This window comes from Astatotilapia calliptera, chromosome 1, assembly GCF_964374335.1.
Source record: "Astatotilapia calliptera chromosome 1, fAstCal68.1, whole genome shotgun sequence".
In the NCBI taxonomy this organism is placed as follows: Eukaryota; Metazoa; Chordata; class Actinopteri; order Cichliformes; family Cichlidae; genus Astatotilapia; species Astatotilapia calliptera.
In genome coordinates, this window is record NC_137422.1 from 25,319,065 (window position 1) to 25,340,212 (window position 21,148).

At 39.5% G+C, this 21,148-nt stretch overlaps 1 protein-coding gene across 4 annotated transcripts in view; it reads right to left on the reverse strand.

The window, feature by feature from the left end:
• Nucleotides 1–258: 258 nt before the first annotated feature.
• Nucleotides 259–21,148, reverse strand: part of kiaa1549lb (KIAA1549-like b) — a 62,774-nt gene continuing 41,884 nt past the window's right edge. The window contains exons 8-24 of one of the 4 annotated variants that reach the window (XM_026170039.2): nt 20,677–20,736; nt 19,374–19,525; nt 18,735–18,906; nt 17,988–18,151; nt 17,497–17,532; nt 15,692–15,882; nt 10,676–10,806; nt 9,643–9,767; nt 8,975–9,204; nt 8,048–8,180; nt 7,840–7,878; nt 4,968–5,336; nt 4,791–4,882; nt 4,325–4,473; nt 3,977–4,128; nt 3,133–3,207; nt 2,595–2,733 (exon numbers count right to left, since the gene is read on the reverse strand). In XM_026170039.2, coding sequence (XP_026025824.1) covers nt 3,178–3,207; nt 3,977–4,128; nt 4,325–4,473; nt 4,791–4,882; nt 4,968–5,336; nt 7,840–7,878; nt 8,048–8,180; nt 8,975–9,204; nt 9,643–9,767; nt 10,676–10,806; nt 15,692–15,882; nt 17,497–17,532; nt 17,988–18,151; nt 18,735–18,906; nt 19,374–19,525; nt 20,677–20,736 — 2,225 coding nt within the window. In that variant the 3' untranslated portion in view covers nt 2,595–2,733; nt 3,133–3,177. The other 3 variants (XM_026170020.2, XM_080299118.1, XM_026170029.2) reach the window with 3 other exon arrangements.

Here is a 21,148-nt window from a genome sequence, read left to right on the forward strand (position 1 = left end):
TTTTTTTTTAATAGATTTAGTTCACTTTGCATTTAATTTTAGAGAATAAATACTCATCTTTTTTCAAATCAAATAATATCCTAAAACCCCTTTGTTTCATATCACTAAGTTTTCTCAGATATCCAGCATGAGAATGTGGAAAGGTCTTCACTTCTGGTACTCACAAAAATGGTTTCACTGTATTACCTACAGCTTTTAAGACACAAGTGCTTGTCTGAATAATCAGTAAAATTAATAAAAACAAGCAGACAGTTTGTGTTGAGTTTAGGACAGACAAGATTTCTTCATTACTACATACACATCAACAGGGATGAGTATAAAATAACAGTTACTGGAAAAGAAGGAGACTTTTTAAGTAATCATGAGGCAAAAAGGCTAAATTCATCCAGGATTGCTGAAAAAGCAATACTGCTCTATAAAAGGAAACAATGATTTGAAGGCATCTTCACTCTTTATGTCACCACTGACTGTTTACCCACAACAGCATTGATCAGAATATAATCAGCAAAGCATTCCACGTGAATATCAATAAAAGTAGGCAATCTATACCATCTCAGTGTGTATACAAATATATTGCAGCATCCCTGGTGTAGGCCTACATGCACTCATCTTCAGTCAGTCCCACTTTCAGTTCCCGTGCAAGCAATTATGCATGAAGAGTTCAAACTAACCTGCTAGAGCCTTTCATGCCACAGTGAAATATGAGGAAAGAATTCCTTCAATGGGAGTTTTAAAAAATTGTTTTGGGGCCTAATATGGTGTCCTAACATGAGGCTGACAAAGTTCATAAAGATGGCTAAATTAAACCCATCCCATTAGAAAAGTCAGCAGGATTTCTTTTCATTTTTCTAGAGAATAATCGTGACCGCCTTTCTTCTTGTCCTTGCTAAAATAATTGTAATAAGTGTCCTTTATACTATTCAAGGCTTGGTCTTTTATTTAACCTGTAAATTTATATACTATATATCCTGTATTTACTGGGCCTGGATCACTATCATTAATACTCACATTTTAACTTTCAAGGTTGGCAGACATGTTTTATATTGTTATGTATGACCTGGCTTAGTTTCATTACATATGAAAACTTCCCAAAAAAATGAAGGTAATTGTCTTCTATAGCATGACTCCAGGGCACAATGATGATCCACAGTGATATGTTCATCTTGAACACTGTTTCTGAACCATGACACGATGGCTTGTGCGCTTAAACCTCTGAATGGGAGCGGTGATGCAGAACCTCATTATGTGTCAGTACTTTAAACAAACGTGGCATTTTATTCATTAAATGTGCTCATTGAGACCATCGAGATGCTTTAGGGGCAGTAAACAAGCATATACTCACTATCTTTATAGTTGAACTTCACAAGAAACGATGCCGATACTACTAGAAGTTAAGAGACTGGATTTTGTTTAAGGATTTGAAATTGTAGAGTAGGTGTGCTGAATCATCGGCAAATGATAAATTATAAAAATCCAGCTGAGCATATAAATTTGACTTCAAAGTTGTTCATTTGGGTTTGCAAAAGCCAAAGTGTTTGTGTTTTCGACATTAAAAAAGCCAAACATATGGTTAAGTATTTGACAACAGTAATATACTATAATAACCACCTATTACTGTTCAAAGGAAAGGTCTCTTAATGCTAACCAAGTGAATTTACTTTTTGAACACCCAACAAATACTGCAGTCATGAATGATTCTCTCACTTTGCATACACGGAGATATACAGTTCATCAGTCACATCATCATGGATGCATCGTCATGTTAACTTGGGTTAAACTGAAAACACAAATACCCATTCACTGTATTTAAACCATTTCTTAATTTAAAGAAACTAGTTTAAACTAAATAAAGAAAAACAATATTAGTCCACCAAAGATAACAAGCATTTGTTGTTATTGGTGTTATTATGTGATCTGCAAACAAACATTAAAAAGCGATGCACTGGTTTGATATTGTATGGATTCGGATATTAGCAGATATTGATCGAGCCCATCTTGTTCAAGCTAACGTTCTATAAAAGGAGATTAGATACACAATGTCCTTATACTGTACATGCTCATATACACTGTGGTTTATACTTACCCATCTGACAGGAAGAATTTGGTCCTCTCAGTACAGACAATAACGCTACGGGGTTGTCTCTTCTCAATTAACTCTGATTACCAAAAAAATTGAGATCATGGGAAAAAAAGACATTTTCCATATTTAGCGTCTCCTATTGACATATCTACAGAGAGATGTGTGTACTTACTTTGGACATCATCAACAGAGGATGGCAATAATCTTTTGTTCATTTCCCTAAAGTCAGGAGCTAAAAAAAACATCAATGGTGTATGAAAAGAAATCAATAAGTGGATCATCAGTGGATAAAGAACATCAGTCTGTTATAGAGTACAAACATCAAAAATCTGTCCATAGGAATGCCACCACTGTGTGCATGTCCTGCACACATGGGAGCAGAATCAAACCTAGAACTCAAACATGTCATTCTGCTTCTTCGCTAGCTTTGCCACCTCCTGTCGGATCGCTTGCACAAGTGCAGAGGTGGAGAGGCTGCTCAGGGGCATACTGTCCATGTCCTTCAGCACCTGGGGTAGACTTTGCTGGGATGATGTGCTTGGGGCAGGTGGTGGCTGCTCCAGTGTCTGGTTATACTGCAGAGGCAGCCTGGTGGGGCTCCCCTGTGGGTAGCGAGGATGAGGAAAAGCCTCTACGTACCCAGGCAGGGGCACCTGAAAAACAAGATGAACAGGACATCAGAAATACAGAAACATCATTACTACTGCCCACTAAAGATGACTTTGTTAGAAGACAGAATATTCGTTAGTTTTCCATCTTGCTGAGTGAACAGTTTCTCTTGAACCACTAATTTAAAAGAATGGGTGATAACGCAAAATATACAAAAAATGGACCAACGTAACAAGGAAAGTAATGAGTGTGGAGCTCTACAAAAATATTAAACTAAGATGCAACTTGATTCAAACATTGCTTCGAACAAAAATCTACTCTTGCATGAAGACACAAATTTTAAGTGTCAGCATTACACACCACAAAACTAAAAAAAAAAAGGGAAAAAAAGCAAACAGTAAATTTTTTAAAAAGGTGTTCATTTAAGAAATGTGCTCAACTACCCCAGTGTTTTGTTGTGTCCACTCAACGCCAGCCATAAATTCAGTTCAGCAAATGGTTTCTAAATGACACTGGTTCTGCAAAAAGACACTGCATGAATGCATTTGGTTGAAACAGGCAAAGAGACAAGAAAAAAAAAAAGACAAAAAACATTTCATACAAACAGGGAGAGTGCAGGGAGGGAGGGACACATAGGCCACACGGGTTGCAATAACACATCTAACAAGACAAATGGAGCCTTTCCAATTGTAATGAAAAACAAAGAACATTTAGGACTGTGCTTAACAGCTACTAAGTTAAGTGAGTTCCAGTCATCTTCAAAGTTAAAGACTGGGCAGAAAATGTGTTTTGGATCAATGTCAGTTCCATAATGAGACAAAGGACAAAAAAAATGTTTAATGGGGAGGGGTATCCCAACTACGCGACTTTTTATTATTAATTCATGTCAGTTCAGTACCACGCTTTATGGCTCTTTGGGCTTGAATTGAACTTATGGAGAAGCATTTTAATATTATCTAATATATTTTATCATATTAATATTGTGTTTCAGGAAACTGTATGAAAATAAGAGAAAACAAAAAAAACAACCTTACATGTATGTTATGTTTGTAGCCATTCTCTAACCTGTTCAGAGTCTTGATTTATTCTTAATCCTTCAAGAAATTCATTTGGAGGAGTTTATTTTAAAGATCTAATTATTAGTCCAAGGATCTCTTGGAGCTATGGGACAACAGCTTAAGCCGGACTGTCCTGTTTAATTCCGACATCTGGTAACGACATTCTACCGCTGTACATTAATTATTCTGCAGTAGGCTCGGGTGCTTCGGGCAAAATGAGCTTCCTTACAGAATCTGCCCACTGTGGCGGCACATCCTCGGGTTCAGGTGGATAAGACATCCAAGAGGGACTGTGGTAGGAGGTGGGCGGTGTGGACACAAAGTATTCTGAGTAACCGGGCCTCGTGGCTGGGATGGCATAGACAGCCGTGATTGGGTTTCCTGTGAAAAATAGAGAAGAGAGAGTGGCACTGACTCATTTCATTTGTGGGTTCATAGATTTCAGCTTTTCACCTCAAGCATTTTAATTTGTCCAAATATTTTTCCATTCTTGACAAAGTAATGTTGGCATTTAAGCACACTGGAACACACTGTGGGTTGCTTTTAAAATGCAAAGTCATCTCCTTGTTATGCTTACCTGAGTAGTTGGACACAGGCTGCTCTGCAGTGATAGATGGAAGTGCTGCTCTAGTGGTTGGCCCATATGGGTTGTTGTCATGTTGACTCTGCATTTCAGCGACAGATGTCTCTAAGCTCCTTCCCTTAGGCCCCAAGTCAGAAGTGGAACTAAGTTGGACAGAGATTGGAGAGGCAATAAACAAAGACATGCTGCAATACTACACCACTAGATGGCAGACACATGCTGAGTGAAAAAGTGGGCACCTTATTAACATTCTTCCCATCTCTCAATGCACTGCTCCAATATTAAAATTTACACAAGCCCTAAAATCGCGCTGGCCACAGTACATCACCCAGTGACTATCTAGTCCCTGAATATGCATTTAAATATGAATAAATGTTGAATATCTTATGGGTTTTGGGAAATACAGGCAGCAGTATGACGGTCTGTCTGCAGCTGTGCTCGTGTATATCTTCAGCATTACCGTCTTAGAGAAGTCCCAGGAGGGGGCCCAGTGCGAGGTGGTAAAGGGGGAGGAGAACCCATGGCCTCAGGAAGCTGGGTGAAGCGAAAGGCCTTAAACAGATTGTGAAAGCCATTTAGGGTTAACGTTTCTTTATTACAGGTATTAGAGAGCACAAGTGATTCTCAGCCAACTTACTGGTTCAGGCAGGCTACACTGATACATATCTGTACCATAAGATGGCACCCACTGGAGGCCTCCCTGTCCAGAGCTCATTGTACCCGGTGCACTGGTCACCACATCTGCATAAGGGAGGGGAGGCGGCGCGGGGTTGTAGTGGTTTGGTTGGTGGTGGTGGGAGTGCCTTCCAGATGTGGACTGCCCCCCTGAAGCCAGACTGAAAGCCTCCTCTAGCAGCAGGTGCATCTGCTGTCGCACTTCATCAATCGACGGTTGCGAGCTGAGAGTGGATGTCTCTGAGTGGCCTTTCAAGCCCCGTCCATACATGTATCCCCGCGGTCCCATGATACGATCAACATTTGTCTCCTCAATCAACTCTGGCTCAGTCTGAAAATATTACCGTAGGGAAACTATTGTGAACTGAGACTAAACATACTTTTGCAAAGTCTGACAACTTGTACATTTGGTAGAAAAGCCTATATTTATCCGTTTCATTTTCTTAAATAACAACAACAACAACAACAAAACAAGCAACATACAAACAAGACTGATGAGATATGCAATTTTGGCACAAGTTTAACCCTCTGAGGCCTAAGAAATTATCTGTGGTGACCCAAACCCTAATCTCAGGTTGACAGTTAAGATTTTAGCAATCAAGTCACAAAGAAATGATCATTCCAACTGAGACACATCAAAGCCTATTTTTTTCTCAAAATACAGGGTTATGATTAGAGTTTAGGCTAGGGTTAGGGTTGTCACCAGTGATGACTTTAGCCCTCAGAGAATAAAAGCATCAGTTTCACGGTAGCTTTATGCTGATGGTTTGTGGAAAGCATGCTTTGACTTTCAAATTTTTGTGATACTTTTAAACGTAGCCTTTCCACACTGAATTGTCCGGATGCTAACAGATACAAGTCCTGTAATGTATTTTGTAACTCTGTCACTTGGTTGCAAACAAAGTGCTGACTGAGCTAGAAGAGGCTGTTTAACATACACTTGAGTGTACTAGATTAATTTGCTGTAATAGTTTAATCCAATGTTGTTATGAGTTTGGTTACAGTAAGCTTAGGAGAAGGGCCACTGATACTTTATACATAACCACTGTCCTCTCAACTCTATGTATTCCACTCCCAGACTTAATCTCCTCCATCTTTTCTTACTTTCTCTTTAGCCACATGAAATCAGTCCTCATACTTAGTGATAAATTAATATGAGTTGAGGCTGTCCTACTTCCTGTGCGACTACAGACTAGTCATGGGAGACCTAGTGTGGTGCACCTCATAAATCAGCCCCTCTTGCAACACAGAACATCAGAGAAATATATCTGCAATGATGGAGCCTGCAGCTACACGAGGCCCTCTGTAATGTACAGGGCCAGGAGTTCTGAGAAAGGATCTTGTAATTTGTACTGGCCATTGTGCCATGTTTCTAACAGAGCCGAAAGGTTGGTAACAAAGACTTCAACACACTGTTTTGCTTGCGATACCAGCTAGTCATCTCAAACACCTGATCTATTTAAACTGGAAGCAAAAAGCTGCCAGACCAGATTTGAACCTGCAACAGAAGACAAAGCAACAGAATTGCATAAAACAGTAAGATTCAACATAGGCGCCCAAACTACAGCTATAAGAGCCAGTAGACCCTTTTATTTTTCTCCCATGAAAAGTCAGATGGCTGTCAGGTCAGTGGAAGTTCAGAGAAATATTTCCAGCACTGGCTCAGAATGAAAGCCCTCTTTAGGAATGGTCTGCCTGATTGCTCTTAGAAGCTCCCATGCCTGTGTTTGGTCTTCATGACAGAAAAAAGCCATACACAGAACCATAATGGACCAATAAAACAGTAGGGACATAAACCAGTCTTCCTGAGATGCATTATATATCAAAACGACAGGACCCAATAAATCTTAGCTCTTAATTATAAATGAACCACTTTTCTACCTTCAGCAGGCTGGGGCACACTTGAAACCACACCTGAGTTGAATATAACTCATTTCTAGCTCTGTTGCTGCATAGAGAATAAGGCTGAACTCCAGCAGGGATTGATTTTGATCTTTTAATTCAGTGCAAATAGGCAACCTTTTCTTTAATTACTATTAAAATGAATGAGAAACACGGGCACCGTTGAAGAGTAATACATCAGAAAAGTAAAAGTCACTTGTGCAGTCTTCTACACACAATTTGCAAATTACCTCGTATTAATACATTTAATAAATACCAGCATTTGTTTCAGTGTTGCTAAAATGCTTTGTTAAATAAGTTTACACATAAATATCTTCCTCTGTCTTTAAGCAGGCTTTTACAAATGCTATACTCCCACATGATATGATCTCTTAATGCAATTCAGTGTAAAATGGCTGCGCAGAAACGCCTTTTAATGTGTTCTAACACATCCCTATGTCTAACTGAAGCCTTTCTCTTACAGGAAAGCTGCGTTCTCAGCTCTGGAAATACTCTGTTTGGTTCAGGTGAGGGTGCTGCCTGGGTAGAGCTTGCAGGAGGCAAGACACACGGCGTCCACTCACCCGATGTAAATTCTCCAGGTAATTACCTATTGTATTCTCTGACTGAGTCAGACATGCGCTTCTCGCATACAGCTCTGCGGGATAATGTCGAGAAAGGTTCAGGGCTGCAGTGCCAAATGTGAAAAACTGCTTTAGTCTTGTCAAGCTGCTCTTCCCCCATTTTGCTGGTAGTCTGTACAAAATTTCCTCTTGTCTTAAGTGTCCCTCTACAGCTGCACAGCAGCTTAACAATGTCTACAGAAATACGAAGGGGAAAATTTGCACTAAAATTAGCTGGAAATTTGAAAGACATGCATTCTGTTTGCCCAACACAGACAGATGAACCCTCATTATAGTTTTAGCTGAACTGTGGAAATATCTTTTACTCACAATGAAGCCTGTGGATTTTAATTCCCCATCAGAGGATCGCTTCACAGGCAGCAAGGACAAGAGTAACAAAAAGAGTTAAAATTACCAAATCTTTAATAAACTGGTGCATATTTTTTAAATTAGACTTGAACCTGTGTAGAGTTATCTTTTAACTGCTAGCTGGATGATCTAGTTGGGCAGACAGGGTCGGTGTTGAAATATAACTCACATCATAGCCGCTGTTGCGGATGCCTCTCCTGGGTCTCTCTCTCATTACAAGCAGGTCCATCTCTGTTCCTCCGGGGCTCGGACTGCTTAAGCTTTGTCTGCTTCGATAGGCCGCCTGCCCTACCTGCGAGTGCCTGCCAATTAGAGTAAAGAGTGGATTCAGTGCAAATCAAATCTGGTTTTGTTATTAACTTAAAACATTTACTCTTTCAGTTTTAATTTCCCCGCAGTGGCAAGTAGTGATGGGTGAAGGAAGACAATAAACCTTACAGTTTTTATTGAGCCAGACATTATGAACAGGGCGAGGAAAAGTATACATGCTACCTGAAATGTTAACAGAGGGATGAGATGTGATATGTTAGAAAATCCCAAGAATATCAAAGAAAAGTTCTGGGACAGATTTCAAATAATTGTTTGAAAGATTTATTTTTTTCAAAGTAAAATGGTCATCAAGTGAACACACAAACCCACTTTCTGGTTTGAACATTGCTGCTTAGCAGATGAGTGTGAGTTATTCTGATGTCTAAATGTAAAGTACAAGTACTACACATGTTTTTGTGCATCTGTGTGGTTGAAACAGGACAGAACCAGCATAGTGGTCCATCCAAAACCCTGAATTATCTCCATTAGGGAAGCTCTGAATTTGGATCAGTCTAATCAGAAAGGCCTAATGGGACTCCCACTACCTACTATGGCATAAATGGATAATAACAGTATTAGAGGAGGCACTTTCACTTATAGAGGTAAGCTAATTAGGCACAGCAGGGGTGAGCAGAGATTGCTAGCAGTCCATGATTAAAAGTCCAATCAACCAATATGAAGAACATGATACATGTGGTGGGTCAAACTTGTAAGCAAGAATGGATCTTTCTTTGTGTTGACAGTCAGTAAAATCTTGTTTCCAGCTGCTTCCCTACTCTCCCCTCACCTTCTGTGAGACTTGACATAAGTAGAACCTCGCTCATCATCAGGCTCCAGCGGTCTTCCATGCTCATCGGCAGCCCTCTCATGACCGTGTCGCTGTCTCTGTGCCACAGCCCGGCCACTGCTGCTGCCATTGGTGGACGGGAAATCATAATAGCCCTTCCTTTTAGCCTTCAGCCTCAGCTTGTTCCTGTAGTGTTCAATGTCTGACTTCTGCTTCAGTGCCAAGTTCACCTGCAGAGAGGGTAGGCCACAGGATGTAGCAGAACAGAGGACAATCAGAACAAATGCAGACATGAGGTTATTCTGTATGCAGTTACAGGTTTGTCTTAGAAGGCAGGTGTGAATAGAAAATGAACCCTTATTAAAAATTCATTATGTTGCTTCAGTATTACAACTGACATGAAAAATAAATTAAAACCCAAGAATAAATTATTGAACTATCCACTTCCAGGTTCTTCTTTAGACTCACTGTAAGTTGATGTTGATTAAAAATGTGCTTATTTGTGGGTAGCACACAGAAAGATGTGACCTTGTGCCAACTTTTTCCTGGCGATTTTAAACTTAAGAGAGAAGTATGCAAGGACAGAATTCTATGTCTTCCAGCTTATATGACACGTTTTTTTTTGTTCAAAAAGTATCCAACTGAGAGGATGTGTGCATTTGCATCACCTCTCCATTGACAATAGCCGAGTCCTGGCTGCGGTCAGAGGATGCCGGATGTGAGTAGTTGGTCTGTGCTGCCACTGGCTTTATGGAGATAAGCTGCAGGGAGCCAGAGGAGGTGTCATATGGATCTGAAGAACAGAGAAGGAGTTCACTCACAAAGAGACTACAAATACCTCTAATCATTACATTGTCAGTCAAAGAGGAATAAACGGTCACACTCTCTCTTTGTCTGTCTGTCTGATAACCACCCCCGCCTGCCCACCCAAGGGCTCCTGTCACCTCTTGACACTTGGGATTATGTCAAACATCAGTTGTCTGTGTCAGCAAACGAGTTTTTGGATGGAGACAATAGATCACAAAGATAGATTTGACTTCCAAACTTGTGGCATTGCATCTCTGTGATAAATGAAGAAAAACTGACTTTGCACTTTAGTTCCTCGTTCAGCATCAGACAAACTAGATTCAGTCCTAGCTTTCCCTTAACTCAGCTGATGAATTATTCAAAACTAAGCATTAAGAATATCATAATCGAGCACCCCTGATCTAATTTAAAGAGTATTAGATTAATTTCACTCACATCCACCACATATAGAACATTTAGCTTCAGTGGACGAGAATAGAAGAGCAAATAATTCAACATCTAAATGGATTTCGCATAAACTGCACAGAATGCTCAAAGAGCATGAGAAGGCTGACTTCACATGGTCGTTTGGCTTTTTTTATGTTTTGCATTAATACATGTGTTCAAGCATGTGTTTGTGTCAGTGTGTCACAGCATCTGCTAGTCTGACACGGTGTATTATTCCAGCAGACTCTCTGTTTCATGTAATATTGATCAGATCTATCTATGCTTATTGCTGAAGAGGTACCTACTTTAGAATGTAAAAATAGCCGCAGTAGAAATGTAGTAGACATCCCTCCTATGCAAGTGTTTTGCATAGGAGAGAATGGAAAAACATCTGTCATACACCTGACCTCGTCCGCAAAGGAGCTATAGAGCAAATTATTTGTATTTGCATCAGCGTGTAACTCTCACCGTCCCTCTTGCGAGTCTCCTCCTTTGTCAGTTTCTGCTGTGCTGTGATTTTCGACACCGTCAGGCCCCTGCCGGAATTGGGCTTCTCTGATTCGTTGCTGATGACGGAACCATCCTCACTTGGCAACTTGCTGCAAGTAACCATAGCAACAAGAAAGGCGGTGAGCTCTCAGGAAGCTGGGCTCAGAGCCAGGTTATGTCATCCCTCGCTTTAACAACCTCACCTTCCTCTCTCGCTCACTCAAGCCTTTGTCCTGTTACCACAATGTGCTATTACTGTATTTTTATTTTTTTTTGCATAGCAAAAAAAGGATAAAAAAGATGTGTGCTCACGTTAAAATCATCACCAAATGCTGCCTGCTCTTAGTATATCAGTGAAATCAACAGTATTCAATCAAGTATGTTCATTTTGTTCACTGAGACTCATTCGTTTTGCAGTAAAATGAAAGCAAACGATAGAAAAATCATCTTACTGACAAAAAACTTTACTACCATTATTATATTTGAAACATGTAATAACAAAATAATCATCTAATTCTCTTGCTAAAAAAAAATTGGCAATATGAAGGATTTTTGGACATTTATCTTCCCGTTTTGTGTCTGTACTACATATGCAGTGTCGATGTATGTGCAAAGTACACGTCAGATTATTTCCAGAGTGAAGCAAGGCTGGACAAACAATTGCTTCATCCAAACTGTTGTTTTTACTCGCTTCAAACGCCGTACTCTACTTGGAATTAGAGCCGATCAAGCCTCGGCTCAAAAGACCACGAGGCTGACAGTGACATCAAAGCACTATGGTCTATCCCCTAATTGTCTGCCTAAAATTGATAACAGCAAAGAAAGACAGTGGAACAGTGGCTACCCTCCCCGTGCTCTAACTGAGGCAGTGCTGCAGAGCTAGCCCCACTCTATAGTCTGAGGCTGCATAGAAACATATAAAAATTTATAGAGGTGGACAGATTGTGGTTACCCTGTCGGTGTGAGAGAGTTTTAGGTTTAAGGCTATTAGAGATACACTATACACGGATGCACATAATCATGTAATAAAATTAAAATAAAATTAAATGACATGATTTTAGATGTTGACAAAAAAAACGTTTTGGTTTTTACAAGCTATGTGTATTAGTTGATGCATGATAACAATTTTTTGAAATGCAACAGGGTGGCATTTTACCCCCTTTAATCTAAGTTTAAAGTATATCTAATATTCCACTCTCTTGTTATACTGAATGGAAAGTCAATCAGAAAATAGCTCATCCGGCTCATGATCAATCACAATTGACAGGTTAATAATATAATAGATGAAGTACAGAAGAATGTTATGTTGCTTCTTGTCAGTCGTTGGCTGAATTACACAAACTAATGACATCTAAAATCCACGGAGGTTCACAAACAGTTATATCTGCAAAAACTTAAGTAGCAATTCTTGTAAAAGTGGAAAAAGCACCAGTGAAATTACAAATATGACCATAACCTTGGGAAGTTTCGGTGAAGCCCCATTAGCAGATCATTGTGTACAAACTTCACTAAAATCTAACCAATACTTGAATTGTGGCATTGCAGAAGAGATAATCGAGCTAACAGACCATCGATGGATGCTTCGATATCCCATAAGCCATTCTTTTGGATGAGCTAAATTAACAGGATGGCAAAGTAAGTCAAACCACAGTATTCCTTGTCTATCGGTTTACATTATTGATGTGTCTATATTTATGAAAAAGCTAAAACTAAAGGTTATTTTTTGACGTTACCAAACAGTAAACAAAAATGAACAACCTTGAGCTCTCTGGATAAGTGACACTTGGGAAAAATCTTGAAGCACATGCTTCCTGTATTTTGGCACCATAGTAATAATAATAGCAGGATTTTAATTAATACTGGCAGTTTTACGTCTGCCTAATCAAATTTAGAAATTGGAGAGTATAATAGTCTTATAAAAATGAGTCACTGACACTGATGTTATTGGAACTGTTTTTAAAACCAATTAGTGTGATGGCCTTGCGTCAATAGTTGCTGTTTGGCCTGCTTTCTGCTTCCTCCTTTTTATTTCTGATACAAATCCCTGACTCTGTTTTCGCACTCACAGACTGAATTCACGTGATCAGGAGTCTGTATAAGCTTCTTTTCTCTGACCGTGGTTCTCTCTCCTCCCACCTTGAAGGCTGGTGCCTTTTAGCCACCCAGCAAGATTTACATTTGCTATGATTTGATTGATTTTCAGCTATTCTCCTGGGTGGCCACCTTCATTTGTTCGTTTGGTTTATATTTGTTGAGCTGCTATTAATAAATGCTGACATGACTGAAATTGCTTCAGCATGGCTCGCCCTTCTTTGTTGTATTCTGAACCGACCAGGCAAAACACTACCAAATTTGCAACAGAAATGAATGAATGAAAAAAAAAATGCTACAAGAATTCCAAACTAACCTCTACAGCAAATGTTCTGTGCTTTGAAAACTTGGAGCCAGGCTTTGTTTTATAACAGATGAAGCGAGGACAGACCGCAGGGTGGAAAAAGGTAAATCATAGGCTTGGTACGTCTTAGGATAAGTGCATATAGCTGGTTAAAAACCAGGAAAATCTACTTAATGATGACATATGAAGACTTTAATAGCTTTTTGTTATTCATTAGTATCTTGATGAATAACAAATTAAAAACTTTTGCTGCCTCAGGAGTGTTTAAAATCATTACAGCAGGACCACTAGTCCATAGATTCCCTTTTCTATTACATAAATTTTGTTCGATATCATTATCTTGCATGGCCTTGAAATATTATGCCCTTTTGCATTCCCTGATTAAATAATTTAGCATGATTTAACATGGCAATTAATTACCGAGTCAGCGCGACTGACTGTCAGATGGGGGAAAAGGTCAATTTCACCTGCCCATGCAGAGAACTCTGCTTATAGCTGCCTATCGCTCAGCACTGGAGTAAAATGAGGACAGAGTATAGGACAGGAAAATGTATGTTTTATCATCCTGCCTTTCTTTATATAATTCAGGCACTTTGCACATGAGTAGTGATCTCGTGTGATAACACATATATTGTAAAAAAAAAAAATCAATTAAATTATTTATCTAGGAAACACGTAAAACTCAAAATCCAACCCTTCACAAATTTTCATCTGGCCCACCTTTTAGTTTATGTACAAGCTAACAACCTTAACCTATATCACAAAGATGCAAATCCAATGCTGAAGATAGACAGTTGTGTAGTACAACAGATGTCTTCGCTGAGCATAAAGAGAGGACCATGTGCATCCATTTCCCAAGAAACAATCTCATATACTTCTATTGTCATTTTGAAACCACATGCCAGCAAAGTTACAGAGCCATGTAGAGAGTATAGAGGCTTCAAAAAGTCACTGCCTAAAAAGAGGCAGGCAGCTACAAAAATGTGATTTTACAAGCCAAATCCCAAAGTGATGGAGCTGTAAAGGCAAGCTTCATAATAGAAAATACAAGCCCATTAGTGGAGGATATTCACACGCAGCTACTGAGCTGTCATGTCGAGGTCTGTGAAAAAGACAATACTACACTTGTAAAAATATGTGCACAAAAAAAGGTTAAATTATTTTGCTTTTATCAGGATGTCTCTTCCTTATTAAGTGACTCACACCAGAATGTAGTTTGTTTGACTAAACAAATGATGGTTAGGCAACATGTGGAAGTTTTAGGGGCTTTCTGTGGAACAATTTATGTATAAGAAAGCTCTACGGGACATAAACAACAATATAATTCAGGATATTTTTTATTATTTTTGATTAAATAAAACCATGTTAGTGCTCTCATTTCCCAGGCTGGTCCTAGTGAAATTGAGTTTGATACCCCTGCTTTACAAACATCAGCATGCTGACTGAAGTATACAACTCAGACAGCTGGGAGGTTGAGTTTTGTTGTAGCTTTGTTTTAACCTTATGTGATGAGACGTTTCCTCAGCACCATCATCATATCGGATCATGATTTATGTCCTCAGAGTTCTTGGTTTAAATCACTAACAGATGATAGCTAAAGCTATGGCCTGTAAAAACTTTATTTATTTTATTTTTTATTCTTTTGTGAAAAGCATCAGGCCTAGCACAGAACCCTGTGGATCTCCATGATCATCTGTGTGTGAGGAAGACTCATTAGTTATATGAACAAATAAGGATTTATTGGATAAGCGTGACTGAAACCAGCACAATGCATTTCCTTTAATGTCTAGTGTCATAGTAGTTATTCTCAAAGCTAATGCCAAGAAAAACAAACTGAATAAAGATCAGCCGTTTCTAAAGCTGCTCTACTTGATCATACATCTGCCAGCTCTGTATGGAGGCTAGGTTTTTTCTTCTTTTCTTACTGGTCAGAGCTCATTAAGTCATTACTACTGATAGTAGGGATACAAGGTTCAAGAGGACTGTGATGAACAGAGCTGTGCTATTCCCTCAGGTCTATTTTTATGTTCTGTTTCTGTTTGCTTTCTCTAAGCCAATCAGCTCCCACTCCTTGTTCTTTAAATCCCGCCTTGAAAATCATCATACATCCCTTCTCTTCCTCTCCATCTCCACCTCATTTGTAATGTCCAAGACGTCTCATTCAAAATCTCCATCAGCCATCTGCTTACTCTGCTCCACCACCAGCTTCAAGGCTCCAGGGGGTCCTGTCACTGTCTCCTACTGTCACTGGACTCTGCTTTATGATGTCACTTCTAATCAGTCTAACTGCCAAAACACTTCAGTTTGCATGGTCCATTTCTGCTTATTGTGCTTGCACTACACTCTGAAACAATTATGACACAATTTTTAATTAACATGTCACAGGCAAGTTTTCAAGTATTTTGGGGGGTTTGTTTAGACTATTTGCACACACACACACACACACACACACACACACACACACAAAATCTGTAGGCAAACAGTTAACTGTTAACTAATGAACATATAATCATTGGTATCACCTGAGTAACATCATGCATTTTTTTAACCTCAGATCAATACAAGTCACGTAGGTAAAAAACATTTAGAGTGAGTGATACCTTTTGTGTTTGTCAGTGGTGAGACTTTTCTTGTTGGCAGTTCCATCTTGTTGCAGAGCCTTTTCTAGTGAAAGTGGTGTGTCCCGTATTTGTAGAGACATCACTAAGGTATCCTGACTGACAGGCAGTGTTTCCTCATCTCCTCCTTGTTGGCCAAGGTGCTGTTTGGCATAGTCAAAACCTTGGACTGGCTGATAGACAAGTTGGGTGAAAATGCAGAGTGACAAAAAGTATAGCTGAAGTGAGAGTGATTTCTTTATCACATACCTCTTGTCAAAAAAACTAACCATTTCAAGCAACACAGAACTATGCTGCCCAGAACGAGTGTTACAAATATCTCAGTATAGCTAAAATACACAGTGAATATTTTGATGTCCAAAGGATTTAGGAAAAAGAAGTGGGGATTACTGCACCGCTGCGCCTTTAAAAAAGATAAGCACAGATTTAACTGAGGCCCTTTTTCATGTTCTTCCAAATTCTTGTCAAATAAATGACTTGCAGTGGGCGGTGACAAAAATGGGATTTGCAGACTTTTACAGAAATACAGCAATAAAGTTATATATTAAAAAATATTTGAGGACAAGCGAGGAAAGGTACAGGCTTCTACCTAACACTTGAAGCCCATATACTAAAAAAAAAAAAAACAGTAGTAGCCAAAATACTTCAGACCCACTCACTAATACATACACATACGTTAAAATATTTAGGACCGCTCCCATCACGGTGTCATAAATTGTCAGACACACATCACTGCCTCAAAGTAACCCAGACATGGTGCAAAATCACAAAGTGTGACACTGCTGTGAACATTCATCCTCTCTCTGCTGATAGAGCACACACACACACACACACACACACACACACACACAGAGAGAGAGAGAGAGAAACGATTTTCACTGAATCCTGTCTTCTCACTAACTGAAACCCCTCCTGTTGCTGGTTTCAAAAGAGAAAACTCTAACAAGGGTGTGTGATGAAACGAGTTGGCTGGCTGACGCTGAGTAATGTAGAAGAGCTAGCACAAGAGACTCATTTAAATTTTACCTATTTGAAGCTATCTTTGAGCAACTGAGGGTTTTTACATTACTTATTAGAAGGAATCGGATATTCTTTCACTAAAGATTTTTCATAACATTGAGTATTTCATATTTTATAGAATTTAGCTGGTATGGTGGGGTTTTTTACATCATGCAAGACCTGTGTGTACAATTGGCGCTCTGAAAGCAGTGCTGAAGTTGCTTTTGCAGTCTAATACGAAGACTTTATTGCTTTCTCACTAATGAAAGTTCATAAATAAGACAGTGGGATACGCTGAGTTATACTTTGCATCTTCATGTATCTACAGTGATGTATGTCAGTAAACTACTGAGTCCAAAAATGACACTCATGCAGCTGGAGATATTAGGTAATTACAGAAACTCTGAATGGAGCAATAACTAAACCACTTTTCCATTTTCTCTACACAAACTAAGCAATTGTGAGCATACACACAAACAAAAGCGCTCATTCTGCTGGTAAACCATTCTTTGCAAGCCTTAGTCTTTCAGATTTGTCATGTGGTGACTGCTATACTGTAACAAGTACAGGCAATGCCATTCTTTTATCTACGGAAATCTCATTGTTGCAGGTTTGATAGTCAGAATTCCTGTTGTATCCTTAGTTTCCATCAGCACAGCAGGATTTATTACAATATATAATAGCTGCTGTCTGCCCAAAATCCCATTCAAATCCCACTGCTGGCACAGCTGAGCCTTGAAAATGAAAACACAGATCAGTAATGAGGAGGAATACAGAGAAATAGATACCTGGTGATAATAGCCCACATCTCTCCGGTACGCCATCTAAAAGCCAGAGAAAATGTTTTAAACATTATATGTGTGATTTGGGTTTGTGTTCAGAATTGACTAGGATTCTGCTAATGCGTTAAAAGAGGGCACTGAAACGGGATAACGCAGATACTGTGGAATAAAATACAGAAAACACAAAATCCGAAAGAATAACAAACAAAACATCGCTAACATATCCCAGCATCACTGACCCTGATCACGCAATGACAGATGGCAGACATCACACAATCTGTAGTCTGTAGCTACTAAATAAAGTGACAGACAGTACATCTCTTAATGTTCTATCAGGAAAAAAAAGACCCTGAACTCAAGGTCTTCACGTCTTTGTCTAGCCAAGAATCCAAGCCTTCAAATTAAGACAAGCAGCAAATGGTCACGAAGCCTGAAAATATATTTAAACAATGAATTGATTACCAAAATATAGCTCAGTACATGAATAAGATAAATACCTTAGCTCGAGGGTTAAGGTTACCGATGGCATCCGCTTTGAAGTCATTCTTATTCTTCCTGCACAGCACAGCTGTGATGATGATAATAATGAGTGTTACTACGGAGATCGGGGCCAAAACAGCAGCGATTATCCAAAGGTTATTAGGAGGGTTCTTGACGACAGCTGAAAAAAATTTAAATAAGTTGTTGTTTTATTTTTTGTTGTTTCTTTGTTTTGTTTTTTTGTTTGTTTGTTTTTTACCTGTCATTACTTTATGACATCCAGTAGGCTCTAAATGATAACCATTTGTCCTTTGATTTGCTCATTAAAATATAATGAAGTCCTCAGCATGTTGTATTGACAAAACATGAAGAATCATTCATTACACTGCAGCACTGCATACAGCTCAAGCTGACATACACTGCGCCTCATTCAGCTATTGCAGGCGACAATCCAATGCATAGGAGAATGCTGCATGCCCCCTCCCACACCTGCCACCCACAAACTCTGTCTCACCCTTTTTTCCCCCCTTGTCTCTTCTCTTAGCAGCAAGCTGCACTGTAGCCCAAACAAACAATGTCCCGCTGGGAGCATTTCAGAGAGATTAGACAGCAAAGAGCTTTCTCAACCTTTTCTTCTATGTCTCTCACCACAACACCAGCTTTTCTTTTCCAAACTCGGCATGAATCATGTGTTTTGGTTCACTTGTCTCTGTGTTTGTGTCACTTTTCCTAGCTGTCAAATGCTAGAAGGATGCTTTGCTTACGTTCTGCTTGCACCTGGACAAAGTAGCCCAGGGTGAGCGCCATAGTCTGAGAATCCACTGTGTTCAGGACCTTGGCAGCTGATGTGCCCAATAAAGGAATGCCATTGTGTTGGACATAGTAGGTCATCTCGGCCGGATTCTTCAACCCTGAGATCCGGCGGATGCTCACCATCTGATTGGGTATGAAAAGGGATGTGTGTGTGTGTGTGAACTGCTGTACAATCAGCATAAACCTATACAACGGCTATTACAATGTCTTATGCACCAACTTTAATTTCACAAAATACAACAAAAATAAAATCATGCATTTAGGAGAGTTTCTTAAGATGAAAAACTGTATGAAAAAAGAAAGGACTTGTTGGGTAAAATATTCAACCTCTGACTTGTTTTGATGAGCAATTACCACATGATGAGCGGAGAAGCTACCTAATTATCAGGGGTTGACCACAAATAATCGTGCAAGCATGTGCAGAAGTGCGTATCAAAGTGTATCAAATATTCATACTGTTGGGAGAAAAAAGCCCACGAAACAAATTTGACTAATCTGACTTCTGACATGCCAAGGCAGTCAGGCAAAACATCAGAATAAGAATCTTAGATGACTGGCATTCCCTACAGGCTGCAGTGCCAGTTTCTTACCTGGACAGTGTAGCTGCCTACAGTCGTTGCTCGTCTAAAACGAGTGCCCTGCTGGCCCGCCAACACAAACAACTCTGCCAGGCGCTGTTCCATTAGACTGGCGAAGCTTTGGTACTGTCCCTCCAGGCTGGCATTATCCACATCCTGGATCACTGCAAATGTAGTTGAAATAAAGAGGATGGCCAGATTGTTGTAAAGAGAAAAAAAATACATGGTTGGCAAGGGCAGAAAGGAGTACAAAAGAAAAGACAGAGGCACAGTTGGAAATGTGTGTGTCTGTGTGTGTGCGGGTTGTAATATAGTGTAGCTTGCTTCGGAATTCAATTCAGCTTTCATTATTGGCATGACCATACTTAGTTAAAGTGCTGCCAAAGCACTGTTAATTCTGATATGAACTTATGAGACATTCAGAACCTTATTATAAATAGGAAAAAGCAGAAAAGCTATAATTCTGGTTGGATCTCATCTTCAGTGTGGGGCTGACTTTCAACTATTCGAAGTGTCACTGGAGTAGGTGTAGAGCAACAGATTGTGATCTGAAAGACTCGTTCAGTTTGACAACTTAGAGATATACAACAACCAATGAGCCACAACATTAAAACCCCTGACAGCTGTCGCAAATACTATTGACCGTCTCATTATAATGAAATGTTCTGCTCGGACAACCAGGGTTCTGCTCCCTCCCTCCAAGCAGAACATTACACCCTTGCACGCTGATATACTTGATCAGGAAAGGCTTTAGAAAATCAACAATATGTGCATTGTCAAAGCCTCCAAACTCTCCTAAATCCCAATCAGATAGAGCGCCTGCAGAACGTACTGGAATTACCCCAATTAATGGATGCCCCACCCACAGCAACCCACAGAGCACAAAGGATCTGTTGCTAAACACCATACATGGCATGCCCACATCCCAACAGATACAGTAACAGCTGTTTTAGCACTATAGTGAAAATCTGCACAACATTAAGCAGGTTGTTTTAATTCTGAGGCTGATCAGTGTATTGCTCCTCAGCCAATTTAGTCATTTAAAAACACCCACATTGAAAACATTTACTAGGACTCATTTTGTACTTTATTTCTCCTCTGGAATGAGACAGTTCATCAGTTCATTTCTTAAAGTTCCCAATGAATATTTTCAAAACTGTAGAAGTAGAATGTTCCAGGATGTCGTTGGAGGACTGGGAATTGGTTGCATTTGAATACTGGTCATAAGTAAATGGCGACTCATAAGTAAATAATCCACTCACAAAGCAAGAGCAAAGCTCTGATTTTAGCAGTCAGTAAGCAATGATATCCCTACCTGTAACAACCCAGAAGTCTCTGGTTGCTATTGAAGTGTTCAGATTGTGATATTCCATTGCTGTAATGACAACAAAAAAGTTGAAAGCAAAGTTAATACCAATATACGATTTCCACACAGTAGTGTAGCCTACATTTGCCTTTGCACGCTGAGATTTTACAATGAATGCTCAGTTGCACAATTGTATATGACCTGAATATAATCAACAATGCAAAAAAAGCTCAACATATATTGATGCAAGTGTGAATGTATCATTTTGGTGGTGTTAATTTGAGCCGAACATACCAACACTTTTGAAACCTTTCAAGAAAAATGTACAGTAAGCCGTTGAAGGTTTGGCACATTTTGTGTGTTGATATCTCACTTTAAAGCCTCATTATCACTGATAGTCAGACAAATACAGAAGCAAGGGAAGCTTTAAGCAGTCTGAGCTCTGGTTGTCTCTGTGTTCTCTTACATCTATTTCCTGCCT